The 21,068-nt window shown below is 41.6% G+C and overlaps 1 protein-coding gene across 1 annotated transcript in view; it reads left to right on the forward strand.

Moving 5' to 3' along the window:
- The window catches only part of samd12 (sterile alpha motif domain containing 12), a 157,193-nt gene extending 138,029 nt beyond the window's left edge, over positions 1 to 19,164 (forward strand). The window contains exon 5 of the mRNA XM_072571219.1: positions 19,052 to 19,164. Coding sequence (XP_072427320.1) covers positions 19,052 to 19,149 — 98 coding nt within the window. The 3' untranslated portion in view covers positions 19,150 to 19,164. The remainder of the gene's footprint in view (positions 1 to 19,051) is intronic.
- The last annotated feature ends 1,904 nt before the right edge of the window (positions 19,165 to 21,068 follow it).

Below are 21,068 nucleotides of genomic sequence, written 5' to 3' on the forward strand. Positions count from 1 at the left end.
GTTGTATTGTCCATGCCTGTGGACCAAGAGATGCAGATTCACTATATCACGTTTCCTTCACTATGTCTGGATCCAAATCCAGGAAGAACTCCTTTCTGGACCTTTTTATGTTCCAGAGATGTCCAATAGCATCTCTGAGCAGGTTGATTAGGAAAATATCTACACAGCAAAGGAAAGCCATTTATTTCACTATAATTCCTGTGATTCTTACAGACCATCTTTTTATATAGCTCCTGATAAGTTGCAAGCAAAAGAAATTGACAAATAACCTTTAAAAAGGAAAAAAAAACACCTTTTGGTATTGATATAAAAAGACCACACAATCTCAGTATCAATTGTCCAGTCTGATATGTGTTATTCAATCCCATCGAGGCAGTACTAGAACTATCACATTCGACTGGGGATAAATTAACTCTCACTCCTGTCCTGATCAGTATCAAGACAATGTTAATATTGGACAGTGTGTGTATTTGGCCCATTAAATGGCAACCAGCAGGTATCGGGTATACTCAATATCCCATAGGTTTTGCAATAAAGAATTGCCAAAAAATCAACCAACGTAGAAGGTGACCAATTAGCGTTTAATTTCTGGGCTGGCTCTTTGATAGAATAGCATAAAACTAAAGAGAAAGTGAGATGCTGGAGATCAGAGTGGAAAAGTGTGACACTGGAAAAGCACCACAGGTCAGGCGGCATTTCAGGATCAGGAAAGTCGACATCCCAGGTATAAGCCCTTCATCAGGAACATTCCTGATGAAGTGCTTATGCCTGAAATGTTGACTCTCCTGCTCCTTGCATGCTGCCTGACCTGCTGTGCTTTTCCAGCACCACACTTTTCAACTAGTATAAAACTAACCCTACTGCCTTGATCTGTCTCCAGGACTGTAGTTTCTGCATCATTTATTAATCTAAATTCCTTTTAAATAAGCAACAGTCTCTGCCTGAACAATTCTGTAGCAATGGATTCTATTCTCCAAAAATTCTCAATTTAAGAGAATTCCCCTGATCTCATAGCTCATTCTTGAAGCCCTTCTCTCCGATTCCCCAACCAGATAAAACAATACATGTTAATCTTGCTGTTAAAATCCCTCATGAATTCAAGCATTTCTAGTAAATTTTCTCATGACTTTCTCTGTCCCAGTGAAAATAATCCCAGTATCTAAACCTTCATGCTTCTGAATTTATACAATATCTCTATTGACCTTACTGTAAGGCCTACCCAAACATTTACAGGTTACTCTGACTGGCCTAACCAAATTTTTCATTGAAGTCATCATTGCTTCTTTACATTTACTCAAAAACCCTAAATTCTGTTGGCCTTTTTATTATTTAACCTTCAGTTTTTTTTTTGTAGTGAATGTCACTGCCTACACCAGCATTTGTTGTCCATTCCTAATTGAGCTTGAGAAGTTAGGAATGAGCTGCCTTCTTGAAAACCTTCAGTCCAATTGGTGTAGCTAAACCTATTGAAGAGGTCCAGGAAGGAGTTCCTGGATTTTGATCCAGAAGTAGTGAAGCAACAGTGATACAGTTCAAAGACAGGATGTTGAATGGCTTGGAGGGAGACTTGCAAGTGATGGTATTCCCATGTATCTGCTGTTCCTGACCTTCCAGGTGGCAACAGTTGTGGATTTGAAAGGTAATATTCAAGGAGGTGTGGCAGGTTGCTGTAATGGAGCTCCCTGGGATCCGATATCAGGGTTTTTAGCAGAGGCAGTAATGCAGAGACTCAAACAAACAGCTGTGCCAACCATCCAACCCAAACTCTGGGTCCGCTACGTGGATGACAGCTTTGTCATCACTAAATGAAACCAATTAGAGGAAACCTTCAAGACCATCAATAGTATCCTTACTGGCATAAAATTCACTAAAGAGGAAGTAAAAACAATAACAAACTGCCATTCCTAGATATTACAGTAGAGTGAACAGCCAATGGGGAGCTTCAAACTAGCGTCTACAGGAAAACAACACATACGGACCAAATACTGAACTACAGAAGTAATCATCCCAACACCCACAAGCGAAGCTGCATCAGTACAATATTTCAATGAGCAGCCACACACTGAAACACAGAGGAACTACGCAGAGCAGAGGAAAATCATCTATATTGTGTATTTAAAAAGAACGGGTACCCAATGAACACAGTCTGCCAATTTCTGAGCAACAAACCCAAACAAGCAGACAAAACCCATCCAGAAACCCTAGCCACTCTCCCCTACATCAAAGACATCTTGAAAATGACTGCCAGACTACTCAGGCCCATAAACCCACCAACAAACTAAAACAGCAGCTAATGAACTTGAAAGACCCTATACAGACAACAAGCAAAACTAATGTCATTTACAAAATAACTGGCAAGAACTGTAACAAACACTAAAAAAAACAAAAAAAATGACCACTCTCACTAGTATCCTTACATAGAGATGAGGAAGGACACCACTTCGACTGGGACAATACATCTATCCTAGCACAAGCCAAACATTGACTTGGATCCCATTTAACACCCTCTGAGAAAAAGAACAGGAAATGACATCACCGACCCAAGGAAACCTAAACACATAAATAGAAAGCGGGCCATGCCACCAGTGCTTCATCCAGAGGCTCACTGCTGAGGTTATCCAGAATGGTGACGAAACATCTAAAAATGAACCGTCCACAACAGCGAGGAAACCTACATCCAGAACCTCAACCTGAGCTACAAATCTTCTCAAAACTCAGGCTATTTTGTTTTGGGTAGTGTTGAAATTCGTGATAGAAATCTATGAGACTGTATTATGGACTAGGTTAGACCCTCAAAAGGTAGCCCAGACCCTCAATTTTCTAGTTGTTTTGAGCAGGTGTATAGTAGATATCCCAGGAGTGATGCTGTTGGTCAAAACCCCTTAGTTTTAAACAAAACAGAATTTATTTACAGATTACCAAATGAAACACAAACAAAAGAGAACAGAATACAGAATAATTTAACCTATCTGAAAACTCAACTTAATGATGTTGTTCCAAGTTCCTGCAACAATCCCCATAAACACCCCTTGGCAAAAAGGGTAAAATCAAACAAAGGTCTTATACGAGAGAGAGAGAGATGGGAGAGATATTCAGCATGCAACACCTACTTCCATGTTGCTGTTTCTTTTGGATTCTCAGCTAACAACTGACCAGCAGCTCTGAGCAGCCAGACTGCTAAAAACAAACAAAAATGGAAAAAAGCTGAGCTGGGAGAACTGGCCAGTCCCCTTTTATTGTACAAGTTTTTTTTAACTTAGAAGCTTCTTTAAGTAGATAAATGCAGACAAAACAGAACCTCTGCCTTTACAACACATCTGGAAAGAAAAAACAAGGACAACCTAACCTTGTTCAAGGAAAAGCATAATCACAGATTGTAAATGGCATGGAAAGAGTGGAAAGTATGAGGCTTTTTCTCAGGGTGGAAGGGTCAGTTACTGTGGGACACAGGTTCAAGGTGCGAGGGGGCAAGTTTAAAAGAGCTGTACCAGGCAGGTCTTTCACACAAAGTTGGGGTAAGTGCCTGCAACACATTGCCAGAAAAGGTAATGGAAACAAATGCAATTGCAGCATTCAAGAAGCAGCTGGATGAATACATGAATAAGAAGGGAATAGAGGGAAAAGGATCCTGTAAGTCAAGACAGTTTTAGAATGGAAGGGCAAAATGTACTGGCACAAGCTTGCAGAGCTGAAGGCCTGTACTGTATTGTTCTTTGTTCTCGAATATTGCTACAGCTATATATATTTCCCATAAGTGAGAGGTATTCTATCACACTCCTAACTTTTCCCTTGGAGATGGCAGGTAGCTTTGAGAGTCAAAAGGTTTATCACTGCTGACCTGCTCTTGCAGCCACATTCCCAAATGGCCTGCATGTTTCAGAATAGTTGATCCACCATTAGATGTGATTCTGCTATTGGACATTATTTGTTAAATAGACTGGACTGCACTAAGAATAACAATAGAAATTTACTTCAGGTTATCAGTCAAGCCTGAAGTGTGATGTATTTGTATGTGCCAGAAGCTTTATAGATTAATAGATAGGTAAACAAAAAGGATTTATACATACATTGCACCGCTTTCATTGGGAAGAAAAAAACGGTCTTGGGGACTGCCAATCTCTGCTGCATTGTCATGGCAACACCCTGACCAATCAGAATCTACAAGCCTGGACTGAGAATGAAGATTGACAATTATCTGTTCCTGATGCATCTCCATACCAATGATGGCTGAACCAATCAGCACTTTTTCTCATGCCTTCCTCAAGTCTGTTTCTTGCATTATAATCCTGAGAAAATTGGAAGTTGGCAAGAGATAAGAGAATCAGCCATGGTCAGAATGGTGGATCAGGCTTAAAGAGCGAAGTGACTTCCTATAGCTCCTAGCAGGTGAAAAGCTTTGACTTCTCAATTTGTTTTAGTCATGTTAAAGATAGGATTGAGAGATAAATGTAAAAGAGGCATAAAGAGCTTGTATTTTAATCACAATTTTTAACACTGGAACAATGACTCAAAACTGAACGAATTAGGTAACACCGCCATAGGAGTAACTTTTCAGTGCCAGAGAAGTTGTTTGATAGAAATTAAGACTGATCACTGTGTTGAAACGTTAATTATATTTGAACAGAAAAGTCCTAACATTTTCAAATGTATAACATATATATTGTCAGTACTGCAGCTTCATGACCTTTGTATGTTTGCAGAACTTCTCAGGAAGATATCATTGTTGTGAAGTTTGTGGAGCAGCAGGACAACTGGAAGAGCAATCTCCTGATTTTTGCATTCAACTGTATCAGACATTACTATACATTTTACTGAATACTAGCAATGAGCACTGATAGCCTCAGTCCATGATCAATTATCCGCAAAATTAATAGAATCAGCAAAGGAAATTAAAGACTTATTGGATCTCTGGTAAAGGTTATGAGGTGATGCATACATATATCCATATCTTTAGCTGCTGTATTTTGAAACTGAGTGATTTATGTAAAACAAACCCAGTTAATGCAGCCGCCTACTCACTGGTATCACAGATGCAGATGAGTCATACCAGCTGCAATACAAGAGCGTTATTGGACATGAATCACCAATCCACAAAATTGTACAATTGAAGAAGAAAAGATTTTTGGCAGCAGTTATTCATATTTTTCTGATGGCTTTCACAAGTTTGCTATTTTGAAAAGTGCACACACGGCTGCTAAGGAAAATGATTCAAAACTTCCGTCCATTGTTAACTTTTGTTGCTATTGTGTGCTAAACTACAATCTTTGGGTTATAAATGGAACACCTTTTCACTCCATTGGTTACATAAATCATATTAACTATATAATAATTCCCTTAGGACAACCATTTAACAAGTATCATATTTGAATATTTGCCTGTATAAACCACTAAGTAAGTACAGAGCTACATTTGCTACTTTTAGTCATTATTCAGAGATGCAAAGAATCTGTAAAACCAATTTGGAAATATTAAGTTTGACTTGTTCTTTACAACATAATGTCTCCATGCCACCCTGCACCCCCCCCCCCAAAAACAATTTAGGCTGGGTTTTTACAGACCACCCGAAGAAACGAAAGCAGGCCAAAGGACCTGTAAACTGAGTCTCTGAGCTGTTGGTGGCACGGTGGGCGGCACGGTGGCACAGTAGTTAGCACTGCTGCCTCACAGCGCCAGAGACCCGGGTTCAATTCCCATCTCAGGCGACTAACTGTGTGGAGTTTGCACGTTCTCCCCGTGTCTGCGTGGGTTTCCTCCGGGTGCTCCGGTTTCCTCCCACAGTCCAAAAGATGTGCAGGTCAGGTGAATTGGCCATGCTCAATTGCCCATAGTGTTAGGTAAGGGGTAGATGTAGGGGTATGGGTGGGTTGCGCTTCGGCGGGGCGGTGTGGACTTGTTGGGCCGAAGGGCCTGTTTCCACACTGTAAGTAATCTAATCTAATCTAATCTAATCTAGCCTGTCCACTTCCACTTTCCACACCCTTGCGTGGAGCAAGGAGTAGGTGTCGGCTGGGCAAGACCCAACTTCCACTCAGGTTTAACAGGTGCTGGGGAGCTCTGCGACTGTCATGGAGCCTGGCAGCTTTATCTCTGCAGTCTGTTGACCACAGAAAGAGTGAGAGGCTGCCTCACTTCCATATCTCTGGCACTAATCAGAGGGCCCTCCAACAGTTGTCCCTCATGGTACCCACCATTCAATGCCCTCCCCTCATCCACACCCTACTTTATAAGCAATTTATAAAAACAGAAAGTGCTGGGGATACTCAGCTGATCTGGTCTTTGTGGAGAGATAAATAGATTTAATGTTGCGAATCCAGTATGACTTTGCTTTGGAACAGATTTTGGAAACTTTTCTTCTTTAACTCAACTTACTGTGAGTTAAAAATGTTGGGAATAGTCAACAGGGTTTGATAGCATTTGTGGAGAGAAACAGAGTTAACTTTTCAGACTGTGACTTGATGACCTGATATAAAAAACTCAATTGAAGTTTCAAAGCAGTCAGTTTTTCCAATATCTTAAGAGAGACAGACAGATATCAGAGAGACAGAAATAATTACAAGGGTCCACGTACAGAAATCCTTTTTAATAAGATCAATCATATTTGCATTTTTTGTGGTGATTAATGTAGTAAAGTATCCCAAGGTGTTTTTACAGGGTGGCACTTTGGCTCAATGGTGAACACTGCTGCCTCACAACACCAGGGACTTGGGTTCAATACCAGCCTCAGGCTGGTATGTGTGGAGTTTGCATGTTCTCCACGTGTCTATGTGAGTTTCCTTTGGGTGTTCTGGTTTCCTCCCACAATCCAAAAATGTGCAGGTTAGATGAATTGCCCATAGTGTTCAGGGATACGTAGGTTGAATGCATTAGTCAGGGGTAAATATTGGGGAGGGGAATAGGTCTGGTGAGTTACTCTTTGGAGGGTTGGTGTGGACTTGTTGGGCTGAAGGGCCAATTCCCACACTGTAGGGCTTCTAATTGTAACATCAAATGTTGACACACAGCCACATTAGGAGAAATCAGGCATCTGCATTTCTAATAAAGTTACAAATTCACTTACAAGCAACATCATGCAAGATCTGTTGATAAAATTGTTTCAAGACTGCAGTTGCTAGATTCTTGATGAATAATTAGGATCAATACATGAGGCCCCTGCAAGGTGAAAAAAGATTTCAAAATCCAAAGTGCCAAGTTAGAAATCGAATTTGTCACATATGTATGCTCACAATGTGAGATAAGCTGTATTTCCTTTGGGAGATTGAGCAGGTAAACAGGTTATTGTGATACCTGCACAAGATGTTGTAGTTCATGAGGTAGATAGCAAGTATACAACTGATATATTCTAGTATGTGATAATGTCCCTACCTCTGGTCAGAAGATTAAGGTTCAAATCCTACCTTCCCCAGACTGAACAGGTTGATGAAAGATATATACAACTGATACTTGGCTTCCCCACAGACCTTGCACAATTCAACTCGTAAAGGTTTAGAGTTTTACGTTGCATTTTCCAGAATAGGAGTGACTAAAGCCTTGAGTGTTTCAGTCAACTTCTTTATGAATGGAATATGTATAAGCTGAATTAAGACTTAGTTAAATCAATGGCTGAACATTTCAAATCCCTTTAGAATGAGACACAAACTAACAAAAATGTTTCGATTTATTCAAGAAGAAAAGAAAGAACATGGATTTACAAGTGTTATATTTGTCATTAATTTTCATTCTGGATTAGTGGTGCTGGAAGAGCATAGCAGTTCAGGCAGCATCTGAGGAGCAGTAAAATTGACGTTTCGGGCAAAAGCCCTTCATTAGGAATACAAGCAGAGAGTCTGAAGGGTGGAGAGATAAGTGAGAGAAGGGTGGGGTGGGGAGAAAGTAGCATAGAGTACAATAGGTGAGTGGGGGAGGGGATGATGGTGTTAGTTCGGGGGCGGGAGGAGGATGGAGTGGATAGGTGGAAAAGAAGATAGGCAGGTAGAACAAGTCAGGACAAGTCATGGGGACAGTGCTGAGCTGGAAGTTTGGAACTGGGGTGAGGTGGGGGAAGGGGAAATGAGAAAACTGTTGAAGTCCACATTGATGCCCTGGGGTTGAAGTGTTCCGAGGCGGAAGATGAGGCGTTCTTCCTCCAGGCGTCTGGTGGTGAGAGAGCGGCAGTGAAGGAGGCCCAGGACCTCCATGTCCTTGGCAGAGTGGGAGGGAGAGTTGAAATGTTGGGCCACAGGGCAGTGTGGTTGATTGGTCCGGGTGTTCTGGAGATGTTCCCGAAAGCGCTCTGCTAGGAGATGTCCAGTCTCCCCAATATAGAGGAGACCGCATCGGGAGCAACGGATACAATAAATGATATTGGTGGATGTGCAGGTAAAACTTTGATGGATGTGGAAGGCTCCTTTAGGGCCTTGGATGGAGGTGAGGGAGGAGGTGTGGGCGCAGGTTTTGCAATTCCTGCGGTGGCAGGGGAAGGTGCCAGGATGGGAGGGTGGGTCGAAGGGAGGCGTGGACCTGGGATGTGGAAGGCTCCTTTAGGGCCTTGGATGGAGGTGAGGGAGGAGGTGTGATTTTCATTGTTTGTTAAATTTCCACACAGAAAAATTCAAATCTCTAATATTGTAATACAAACAGTTGTATTCTCGAGATTTTAAACAAATGTGTAATAGATTCATTAAGCAGTAGCATGAATTTGCCAGATTCTGTGTATTATCTTTTCAACTGTCATGAAGAAAATGGCAGGAGACATGTGAAATGGGCAGTCAAATTGCTATCATTCACCTTAAGTTATTAGAATTAAAATCAATGCCACTCCTTTCCTTCTTTAGTCCTGTTTCTTGATGTTCTGGATTCTCTGTGTCTCATTTCATTATTTCCTGACTGCTGCCATTTCTTTCTTGTTGGCTTTCTCTGATCTTTAGTTGTCTTTTTCCTGGCCGATGTTTGTGAGCCTGCTATCTATTTCTCAAGCTTCATGTTTTCACCTTTGATTTCCAACTCCAAGTCAAACTGGTATTTCTCCACGGCCATTACTACCAATTCCTTGAGCCCGCAACATCAGTGAAATGTTCACTGTTGACTTCTATGTATTTCTTTCTTAGTTGTACACATTTCATCACTTCAGAGACGTGAATGCATAATCAAGGTTGACACTTCAACATAATTCTAAGAGGTGCTGTCAGATCTGCCATCTTTTAGATGAGGTGGTAAATCAATGCCCTGTCTGCTTTCTCAGATGGTTGTAAAAGATCCCACTGCACTACTCAAAGGAGAGAAGGAACATTTTCCAGGATGTCCTAATATTTGTCCATCAAACATCATCACAGAAAATACAGATGATCGGATATAGCTATTTGAAGGACCTTACTAAGTGCACACTGGCTGTTGTTTCCATGACAACAATAAAATGATTTTGAAAGGATTTAGGGACAAACTGAGGTGCTATATAAATGCAATTTTGTTTTCTCCATGAATTTTTGCTTCTTATCTACTTTGTTCATGTAGTCTGCCTTGTCCTTCTTATAAATGATTAACTCTGCAGAAGGCATTGAAAGTTTACTGAACAGAGATGGCACTGAATGCTAGTTCCTCAAGTGATGGTATTTGTGATGCTTGAATTTGCAACTGTGTCGATGCAGAAGGCCTGCACATGTGCAGAAGAGACCTTTGCAGTATTCAAAAGTAACTTCAGGTGGTGGCTTTCATTGACAACTATTGAGCCGGCTTGGGAAATAATATGATTAACATGTATGCTTTTGTGGGTAACATGTTTGGACATATTGTTACATTGTCGAGAGCGTAGTGCTGGAAAAATACAGCAGGTCAGGCAACATCCGAGGAGCAGGAGAATGGATGTTTTGGACATAAGCCCTTCTTCAGGGATGAGCCTTGTGGCCGAGGGAGCTGAGAGATAAATGGGAGAGGGGTGGGGCTGGGGGAAGGGAGCTGAGAATGCAGCAGGTAGATGAAGGTCGGCGAGAAGGTGATAAGTCGGAGAGGTGGATGGAGCGGACCTTTTGACCTGTCCATCGTCTTTCCCATCTTTCAGTTCCACCCTCCACTCCAACCTATTACCTTCTCCCCTACCTTCATCTATCTATGATATCTTCAGCTACCTTCTCCCCCAGTCCACCCCTCTCTAATTTATCTCTCAGCCCCCCGGCCCACAAGCCTTATTCCTGATGAAGGGCTTATGCCTGAAATGTTAATCCTCCTGTTCCTCGGATGCTGCCTGACCTGCTGTACTTTTCCAGCACCACACTCTTGACTGTGATCTCCAGCATCTGCAGACCTCACTTTCTCTATATTGTTACATTATGTCACATTGTCATGAGTGAGATTGATCCTCAGTATGAGCTGTAATATACTGGTTGGATCTTGATTACACGTGTTTTTGGCTCTTGGTCATTGTATACTAAGAAAGCAGGATCATGCAAAATATTCAATATTTCACATCCAGATGTAAAAGGTGTATCTAAGTTTCAATTGGGCTGCACTATAAAATGTAGAGTAATGCCAACAGTACTGGTTCAGTTCTTGCCATGAAGCATTCTCCTTCTCAATCTCTGCCCTTATCGAGGTATGGTTACCCTCCAGTTAAGCCACTACCATCCTTCTCTCTCAAATAAGAGAGCCATTCTCTGCTCCAGTAGGAGAATGGTGAATTTACCTTTACACTTTAATATTACTACTGACTAGCTGTTATTTTATGAGAAATACCTGTTCATTTTCTGAAATTTAATCAACCTGTGTTGTTGATTTTAGGGTGTTTGTGATCAAAGTTATCTAATGTAGCCAGTCAACGATTTATAGCTATTTTCTGATAGCTTATTGAGAAGCAGCAGTTTAACATGGTACATTAGTCAATTAAGCAAAGAGGAGATATATAGAACTCGTGATAGATGAGAATGCTTTACTGATTCTAGAGCTGTTATGTAGAATGGTGGAGTCGAAGCAGTGCACTCTCATGTCCCAGTGGTACTATAACCTACTGTGCTGATTTCTGGTAGTCTTTGGTGTCTTGGTAACAGCAGTGTTTATACTGTATTTGCATAGAGGAAACAAAATTGAGTTTGAAACTGATTTATTTGTTAAGCCTCAAAAATCTATGTTAATAACATTCTTGATGAAGCAAAATCCTAATAGTATCTCAGTTCACATAAACCTTTCCAAAATCCTAGTTCTGCACTTTATATTGCACTTAAAGTGTCAGATCATGCACGATTACATTTTCTGCCTGTTCCAATTAACTGTGTGCAGTAGAAGTACGGATGACTTAAAATAATTATTGCACATATTAATTTGGAGATATAGATTCAGAAGACAGACATTGACTGAAGTTAGGAAACAGGTTATCATATGTTAACCTCTGATATATAATTCGCTTGATTTATAAGTTATTTTTGGAAAAAGTAAAGCCTTGAGTTCCATTTCTGTGAAGTTGGTTAATAGTGGCCTTCTGGGGGAGGTGGTTGTTATGGTATGAAAAATACTAAACGTATTCCAGAGTCTTGTCTTTCAACATTTATGGGAAGTGGAATATTTGACTAACCTGGTCTGGGTTGATGTGACTTTTAGTTTGACACCATTCAAGGACAAGCTGAGTCTGTAGAATCACATCTGCGGAATTGGAAAGTTTGATAGAGGCATACAAGCCTCGGACAGACATTGTAGTTATCCAAATAGACCCCATAGGAATGTGGTGATCGGTTTTAGTTTTGGCACAGAGGCAACTGAGGTTAAAATGTTTTCTACTAGAGGTAGGATTTATTGCTTACAATGGAGGGCAATTATTTTTGAAGTTAATCCATTGTAAATTAGATTGTTAATAGTAAAGAAGGCTATCATACAGTGTTGCTCTGCACGGATTTGAATTCAAGCGTAACGTTTTCAGATCTCCCACATGGGACAGTTGCAGTTGTGCCATTTTGAAGCAGTGACCTTCAGGGGGCGGCACGGTGGCACAGTGGTTAGCATTGCTGCCTCACAGCACCAGAGACCCGGGTTCAATTCCCGCCTCAGGCGACTGTCTGTGTGGAGTTTGCATGTTCTCCCCGTGTCTGCGTGGGTTTCCTCCGGGTGCTCCGGTTTCCTCCCACAGTCCAAACATGTGCAGGTCAGGTGAATTGGCCATGCTAAATTGCCTGTAGTGTTAGGTAAGGGGTAAATGTAGGGGTATGGGTGGGTTGCACTTCGGCAGGGCGGTATGGACTTGTTGGGCCGAAGGGCCTGTTTCCACACTGTAAGTAATCTAATCAAGACCTCATGGAACTGGGAGTAGAAGTGAGCCATTTGGCTGCTCTGATAATCCTAAACTTTACTCTGCTGTCTTATCCTCACAGTGGAAAGATTGTGATGAAGTTTCTTGAACCTATAAATCTCTGGAGAACAATTTGCAGAACCTTGTGTTTCCCATTCTTTGGTCAGATTGACTGAATGATTTATTTATTGTCACTTATGTCTAGGGAGATGTGGTGAAAAGTGTTCCGTCACAACAATCTAGTGTCATTTTGAGGTACAAGAAGAATAAAATAAAGGTGGCTCAATGGTTAGCACTGCTGCCTCACAGCACCAGGGACCTTGGGTGACTATCTGTGTGGGGCTTGCACATTCTCCCTGTTCCTCCAGTTACCCCCTACAGTTCAAAGATGTGCAGGTTAGGTGAATTGGCCAAACTAAATTTCCCATAGCATTCAGGGATGTGTAGGTTAGGTGCATTAGTCAGGGGTAATGTAGGGAATTGGGTCTGGAGGATTGTTGTGTTTTGGGCTGAATGGCCTGTTTCCACACTGTAAGGACTCTATGATTCTAAAATAATGTGCTGAAATAGAGTTCATCTCCCTCAACAGGGAACCAAAACATGGCTGCAGGACTTCTACAAGGTCCCCGCTCTGGGCACCAACATCACCATTGTCAATGAGCCACCACCACAACAGCCAGAAGTCCCCACTCTGCCATTGCTGCAGCTGGCACCCTGACATCATGCCAGATGCCCATGCTCTGGGCCTACGAATTCAGGAGTTGCTGCCAACAATACTTTGGCCTCCCTGTGATATCAGAAGGATGAAGAAAAGGAAAAAAAGGACAAAAAAAGAGAGGGATGAAAAGAATGTGGTAGCCTGGTGCGGACGGGCTCAGCACAAACACTACCTTCTTGTCGTCTGCCAGGAGATTCGGGTTGGAGTAGAGCTGTGTAACCGGTCATGCTGTTGTTGCTGCTGCTACCATTGGACACCTCTTCCTTCACCTGCCACTCTCCAAGCTTTCAGGCAATAAAGAATTCTGAGCAAACTGAAAAGTTTTCTTCGATTTGTCTGGTCCTTCTGGAAGGTCTAAAACCACATTCTGTCTTTGGCAGGAATTCCTCAGCCACAGGAATATGTGGTTCCGGAGAATGTGTGTCAGGAATTTTCCCCACTGTGGACAACAGGAAATGCCTCAACACTTCCCACAGTGTGATTTACCTCCCTTCTTGAAGATAGTTACGTTGTCAAATTCTTAAAATTGGGGTGGGGTAGTGCACTTACTTCAAGGTCTATTGGTGAACACATGAAGCCTTGATGTGAGCGGTTGCTTACAAGTTTTGAAGACCCTCACTGGAATGCCAGCACAAATTCTCAAGACTTTCATGATTTGAAATCCAGTGGTTAGATGTGATTTGTTTTGCTGAAAAACTTTTTCACACAGCATGTGGTTAGGATCTGGAATGCACAGCCGGAGATTGGGGGAGAGGAAGTTTCAGTGAAGACATTCCAAGGGGAGTGGGAATTGTTATTTGAAAAGGGTGCAGGATTTGCGGGAGTAGACAGAGAATGGCATTAAGTGAAATGATTTGGAGAGCTGGTCTAGAACAGTCATTGTATCCATAGTGACACTGCCAGGTAATGATGATATGTTGGCTTTTCATTGGCTGGAAGCTCTCAGTGGGCAGGACTTTGGCCCCTAAGAGGCTTGTTGGTACTCAATTAAAAATAAAAATATGGCAAGGTTCTGAGAAAACTAGCAAGGCGGTGGAGGGGGGAGGTTGGTGTGGTGGGCATTTGCAAGCTGACCATCTGCTGGTCAAGACCTCCATCACCTAAATTAAATTTCATCCACAATAAATTGAAATTACTCCATGAAGGTTGGTATCCTGTCCCAAGTTATCCTTTATTTACACATACATAGTACTTGACACTGACCCAGCTAGCACGGAGACAGCTCCTAGAGTGAACAGAACCCCTGACAAACCTGTTTATATCTGTAAGCCAGGACTCCCTGATTGGACCAGATTCCCAATTAGGGAATGGATATCCTGTCACAACCTTGTTACAATCACTGTAAAAATGTTTGTACTTCATCATAAATGGCCATCTTGGCACTGAATTATTCGAGCAGATGTTAACAGTTTGTACTGCTTAAAGGGGAGTAATGAGTTTCTTTTTCTCTCATTTGTCCAAAATCAGAACTAAATCAAATTGCTTATCTATTTATTTGTGTTTGTGGAATTTTGTTGGGTGCCATGTGTGCTGATGGGTGAGTCCCGAACCAGAGGACACAGGTTAAAAATAAGGGGTAGGCCATTTAGGACAGAGATGAGGAGAAACCTCTTCACTCAGAGAGCGGTGGGTGTGTATAATGCTCTGCCCCAGAAGGCAGTGGAGGCCCAGTCTCTGGATTCGTTTAAGAAAGAGTTGATTCGTTTAAGAAAGAGCCATGATCATAATGAATGGTGGTGCAGGCTCGAAGGGCAGAATGGCCTACTCCTGCACCTATTGTCTATTGTCTATTACCTACAAAACAGCAGAAAGATACAACATAAAGATGAGTTCTTGCTTTCTCCATCTGAAATTATATTGAGAGGAAATAAATGTCATGTGAAATTGATGACAAAATAATTGGCAGTAAAAAAATAAAAGTTAACATAATAGATAAAATTCATGACTATTTTTTGGTCATAAATGCAGTTTTCCTGCACTTACTTCAATGAGGTTGCTTCGTCTTCCTTATTTTTCCAGTGTCCAATCCAGCTTCAGTTCTCAACCCGCTATCTCAGTACAAATGATAGCATGTCATACTTTATTGAATATGTTGTCTTTAAAAAGGAGCTTAATCTGCAACAAGAGTCTGTCTGGTTATTATAGTGATGTTTGTGTGAGTTGACAATACTGAAGACTGGTAAGGTCATAGGACCAGCAGATTTTGACTATTAATCAAACATGGGCTAGTCTTATACAATTGAAAGTAACACCTTGGGTAGTGTTGAGGTTGTAAAGGACCTCGGTGGGGCCTCTTCTGGGCTATGTGTCCAGTTCTGGTTCCCCTGTTATAAGTAGGATATTATTAGGTTGGAGAATGTTCAGAAGAGATCTATCAGGATGTTGCTGGGAATAGAGGGTTTGAATTATAAGGAGAGGTTGGATAGGTTGGAACTTTTTCACTGGACCGTAGGAGGTTAAGGGGTGACCTTATAGATATTTCTAAAATCATGAGGGTTATAGATCAGGTGAATGGCAGATTACTTTTCTCTAGGTTGGGGAATTTTAAGACCAGGGACATAGTTTTTAAGGTGAGAGGAGAGAAAGATTTTAAAAAGACATGAGGGGCAACTTTTTTATACAAAGAGTGGTTTATGTATGGAATGAACTGCCAAAGGTAGTGATGGGTGCATGTACTATTACAACAGGAACAGATATCAATTAGATTAGATTAGATTACATTACTTACAGTGTGGAAACAGGCCCTTCGGCCCAACAAGTCCACACCGCCCCGCTGAAGCGTAACCCACCCATACCCCTACGTCTACATCTACATCTACCTCTTACGTAACACTACGGGCAATTTACCATGGCCAATTCACCTGACCTGCACATCTTTGGAGTGTGGGAGGAAACCGGAGCACCCGGAGGAAACCCACGCAGACACGGGGGAGAACGTGCCAACTCCACACAGTCAGTCGCCTGAGGCGGGATATATCAGTAGTTCATGATTCAGGATTGTTATAGCAGCTGATTTTAACTTCACTGCTATTCACTGGGACTCCCTTTGTGCCAGAGGTTAAGAAGGGGCAGCGTTTGTTTAGATGCATCCAGGAGGAATTCTTGAAGCAAAGTGTTGATAATCCAACAGGGGAAGAGGCTGTACTAAATCTTTTATTGGATAAATAAGCCAGTTCAGGTGAACCAAATTTTGGTGAGGGAGCAATTTGGGAACAGTAATCATAATTCTGAGTTTTAGGATAATTTTTGAAAAGGATAAGACAGGTTCTCAGGTGAAAGTGCTAAATTAGGGAAGGCTAATTACAAATGTAAGGCAGGAACTGGAAAAATTGGTTTGGGTGCAGCTGTTTGAAAATAGGTCCACATCTGACATGTAAGAGTATTTTAAAAGTCAGTTGACCAGAGTTCAGGACTAGCATTTTCTTACAAGAATGAAAGTTGAGGATGGCAAGATTTTGGAATCTTGGATAATGAGAGATATTGTAGTTTAGTCTACAAAGAGAAAGGGAGTATGTATTTGGTTTGCAGACAATGTTGAAGGAACTCAATAGGGTGAGTTGCACCTGTAGAGATTCCAAACAAGAATCATATTAGAATTGAAATGAGAACCCTGTTTCACTCTCCACATATGCTGCAACATATGCTGTGTTTTTCCAACACTTTCTGTTTCAGTTTACCATTGATAATTGTTTTGTGAGACTCTCAAGCCCTCTCTCTAAGTGGACAATCAACATTTGCCTGGATACAAACCCGTTAGTTAACTCCTGCATTCCGCCTGTTGACAGTACACATTGATTAAGGTAAGGACCTAACCATGTACAACCTATCCAATACTAGCAGCCTTACTGAGGGAACAAGGATATTGATGATACCCGACAAGACAGCTGGAAATGCTGCAATGACTAACAGTAAGTGTGATATTGATTAAGGGGGCACTAATTAATAAAGTTAAATTAGTTCAGCAGGGGCAGGGGCACAGTGCATTAGTTCATTTGGAACACAACATAACTTAGAAAAGAACCAAGCCAGACCAGATTCATCCAGGTGTCTCAAGGGAGTAAGGTAAGTCTGAATGATCTCTACTATAATGCAAGAGAGGTACAGTGGAAAAAGACCACTGTCTGAGGTCTTTCTGCTGAAGTTAAATTGGGGTCTGTTCAGTTATCAAATCCTCCCAGTGCCTAAATTATATGTAAATATAGTCTTGCACAAATAAAAGATGCCTTTGGTTTGTTTGTTGGACAGAGTCAAACTCCAATGTTTACTTGGTTTTTTTTTTATTTGCTACTGTACAGAACTGAACTACTTTAGTGACTATGCATTTATATAAAGATAGTTTTATGGAATTATGTATACTTTTGAAATAAAAAAAGGAATATTAGAGGTAAGACAGTTGAGTTAAAGGTGTGAATTTGACAGATGGAACTAAGACGTTGTTGCCATCATAGAGATGTGGTTGAGGGTAAAATAAGATTGTTGACTTAACATTCCAGGGTAAAGGATCTTCAGGTAAGATAGGGGAGAGTACAAAAGTAGAAATGGTATTGTATTATTAGCTAGGGAGCCAGTTAATGCTGTAAGGAGGGATGATATCTTAGAAAAGTTGTCAAGTAAGGGTTTGTGGATAGAACTTAAGCATAAAAAGGCATATACCTGAAACATGGTAACACTCATGGTTGGGGTGAACTCTTCTATTGTCCAGGAGGAGCTACAGAAAGCTGCTGGTGGTTCCACGAAATATTCCCTCCTCTCTTACTGTAGTTTCAGCAGGTTCCATGTTGGCCACTCCAGAAGCACATCATCTGCCTGGAACTCAGCGTGGACCTGACCTCCTACAGCCTTCTGGCTGTAACAGCCTCTGACTGCAAGTGAGGCAGGTGGAAAACGTTTACTAGTTTGTGATTCAGAATCTAATCACCAGTGCAGAGTCACTGCCCAGAGAGTATTTGCACTGATGACGGGAAAGATGTGATGCTGCACCCACTGAGGAATAGTCCTTCTCTTCAAAGGGAAACAGCACACACCCAATCTCTGTGGGTGATGTGCTTCCTGAGTGCTAAGACCTGTGGGAGAGTACTGGGGTTCAAGAGTTCACATTTTCTCAAACAATGCAAGCCTGCTATCAATTTCCATATATATCTACAGATGAGCACATGAGCTCAATGCTTTCTCACTCTCTTCTTTCTCTCACACCATTAAAACATTACGCAACCACCTTGTGAACCATTTAGTTTCAGGAGCTCCTTCTCTGCTGGGCGTAAATGGCTGAAATACTTCCACTAGTTTTATTGTGGGCCCATTTCTCCTACAGGCAAAACAAGGGGCAATGTGAGTTTTCAGCAGAAGAGTAGCATAAACGTATGCAGTTGGAAGCATTTGGCCCATGATAGGGCTCCATCATGATTCCTCCATCTCTCCACTCTCAAAGAAGTAGCAAAGACAGATGGCCCCCTCTCTCCAAGATATAGCCATGCAGAAAACATCTGTTGCCAGAACTCCTTGCCAGCTCCTGACTGTTCACATTTGGGTGCACCATCTCATGTTAGTACATGACAACCCTGTGGCTTGTGTTTGCCATAGTGACACCATCCCAGTCTATCCTTTAGGTTCTCAGGTGAGCCACCAGAGCAGAGAAGTCGACAGAGGAGTCACAGGGATCTTCAGTGCTGTTGTTTGGCCAGTGTTCAGGGACAATATTACATAGAAGGTTAGCAGCTTTTTTTCAAAACATTGCCTTTCAGTGAGATGACCCTGGCATTTGATGACTCATGGACTGCCTCATCTCGGTTATTGCATGGGCCTCATGCCCCCCCATTCCAGATCATCAATCGGTCAAATACCACATGATCACATTAAGCCACCACATGTGGAAGGGGTAACATTGTTCTTCTGCTGCTGTGTGACTCGTGGCATCCATATCAAATTCACCCTAATGTTACTCACTGATAATCAGGAAGGATAATTACTACCTTAACATTTTGGGGGATATAGCCACCTGCTGAGAACTCTTCTCCCCCCCCCCCCCCCCCCCACTTCCTACTCCATCTTCTATCAGTTTGTTCTGCTGTAATTTATCTCTGGTCTTTCCCCAGGTCGAATTGAATTCCAAAGTGAATATCTGCAAGTTTACCCGTTAAAGATAAAAGAACTGCAGATGTTGGAATCCAAGGTAGACAAACGGGAGGCTTGAAGAACACATCAAGCTAGGTACCCGAAACATTAACTTCTCTACCTCTTGATGCTACCTGACTTGCTATGTTCTGCCAGCCTCTTGTTTGAGTGTACCCATCTCTGCAAGTAACTGGTTTGTCTAGATGACTTGAGTCAGCAAAATGCTGTCCAGCACCTACCATAGTATAGACCTCAAACAACTACAGAAAACACCAAATCACTACAATTAAACTTACAACCAGAATAAATTAACCAACAACTAACCTGCAAGTAGTTCATGAGAGGAGTGAGTGGCTAGTGGTAATGTTCCTGGATTACTAATCCACAGACCCAGCCTGATGCTCTGGGAACATTGGTTAGAAACCTGCGATTATAAACTAGACTGATAATGATCATATTACCATTATCAATTGTCATAAAACTCCTTCTGGCTCACTACCGTCGTTTATGGAAGGAATTCTGTCATCTATACCTGGTCTAATCTTTATGTGACTCCAGATCCACAACAACATGTTAACTCTTACTCTCTGAAATGCTCTATCTATCCACTGAGTTCAAAAGGCAATTAGAGATGGACATTAAATGTTGCCCTTATCAGTGGCATCTACATCCCATGAATGAATAGAGAGAAAGCAAATCCTTTCAATCGCACTGAAGAGCTATCATTTCTGCTGCTGAATGAATGTTCAACTCGGCATATTTAAAAGGGAACATCAGCTAAAAAATGGAAGGGCTTGTGTTAGATCAACATTATATGCTGCTTAACGTCATCATCTGTCTGCTGTTACACTTCTGCTGAGGATGCATTACAACAATCTCACAAATACGACATTTACTGTAATTTTCCCTATGGGTGTGTGTGGGCTGTGACATTATTTTGGAACACTTAACGTCATCCAGAAATTGGATGTATGCATCCCAATTTCTTGCTTAACAAGTTTTGTTGATTTACATAATGGGATGTATAAAGTTCTAAACATAAATTAAAGTGGGTTAGATTCTTTGTCCGCTTTACCAACCAGAACAGCTACCCACACACTGAACTTACATAAGTCCACAAGGTAGAAACTTACTTGACAACATATCTCACTCATTTCCCAGTGGAAAGACCCAGCAGCTAAAAACACATTTGCCCATGCACCCAATATTCAAAATTTTTGACAGGATCCCAAACCTGTTTTCCCCAAGGAACAATTATCAATAGGCTGAGGATAGATCAATCACAGTCTGGCCATGCACATTTAAATTGTAGTTTAGATTAGAGTGGTGCTGGAAAAGCACAGCAGGTCAGGCAGCATCTGAGGAGCAGGAAAATTGATGTTTTGGGCAAAAACCCTTCATCAGGAAATCTTGCTTTTGCCCGAAATGTCAATTTTCCTGCTCTTTGGATGTTGCCTGACCTGCTGTGCATTTCCAGCACCACTCTAATCTAAACTCTGGTTTCCAGCATCTGCAGTCCTCACTTCTGCCTACATTTACATTGTACCACTCCAACACTTTGTAACAAAATAACTCTTCTTGAGATAGTTTGATCACAACTCTTTATCCTGTCATAGCAGGCCCACAAGAGGAGCAACAACAAGTTTCCAATTACAGTTTGACGCAATTAGAAATCACACAACACCAGGTTATAGTCCAACAGGTTTATTTGGAAGCACTGGCTTTCAGAGCGCTGCTCCTTCATCATGTAGCCGACAGCCAGTACTTCCAAATAAACCTGTTGGACTATAACCTAGTGTTGTGTGGTTTTTAATTTTCTGTAGAGCAGTCCAACACCAGCTTTTCCATATTACAGTTTGACACAAGCATAGGACACTGGCTGGGAGCTGGCATGTATATTAAAATTACCCTTGGGTCCGAAATTGTAGGCATGGTCTTGGGGCACCTGCTGACAACTAAAAAAGTATCCTGCTCATGATACCCCAGCACCTATTTAGA

The sequence above is a fragment of the Chiloscyllium punctatum genome, chromosome 5 (genome assembly GCF_047496795.1).
Source record: "Chiloscyllium punctatum isolate Juve2018m chromosome 5, sChiPun1.3, whole genome shotgun sequence".
Lineage (NCBI taxonomy): Eukaryota > Metazoa > Chordata > Chondrichthyes > Orectolobiformes > Hemiscylliidae > Chiloscyllium > Chiloscyllium punctatum.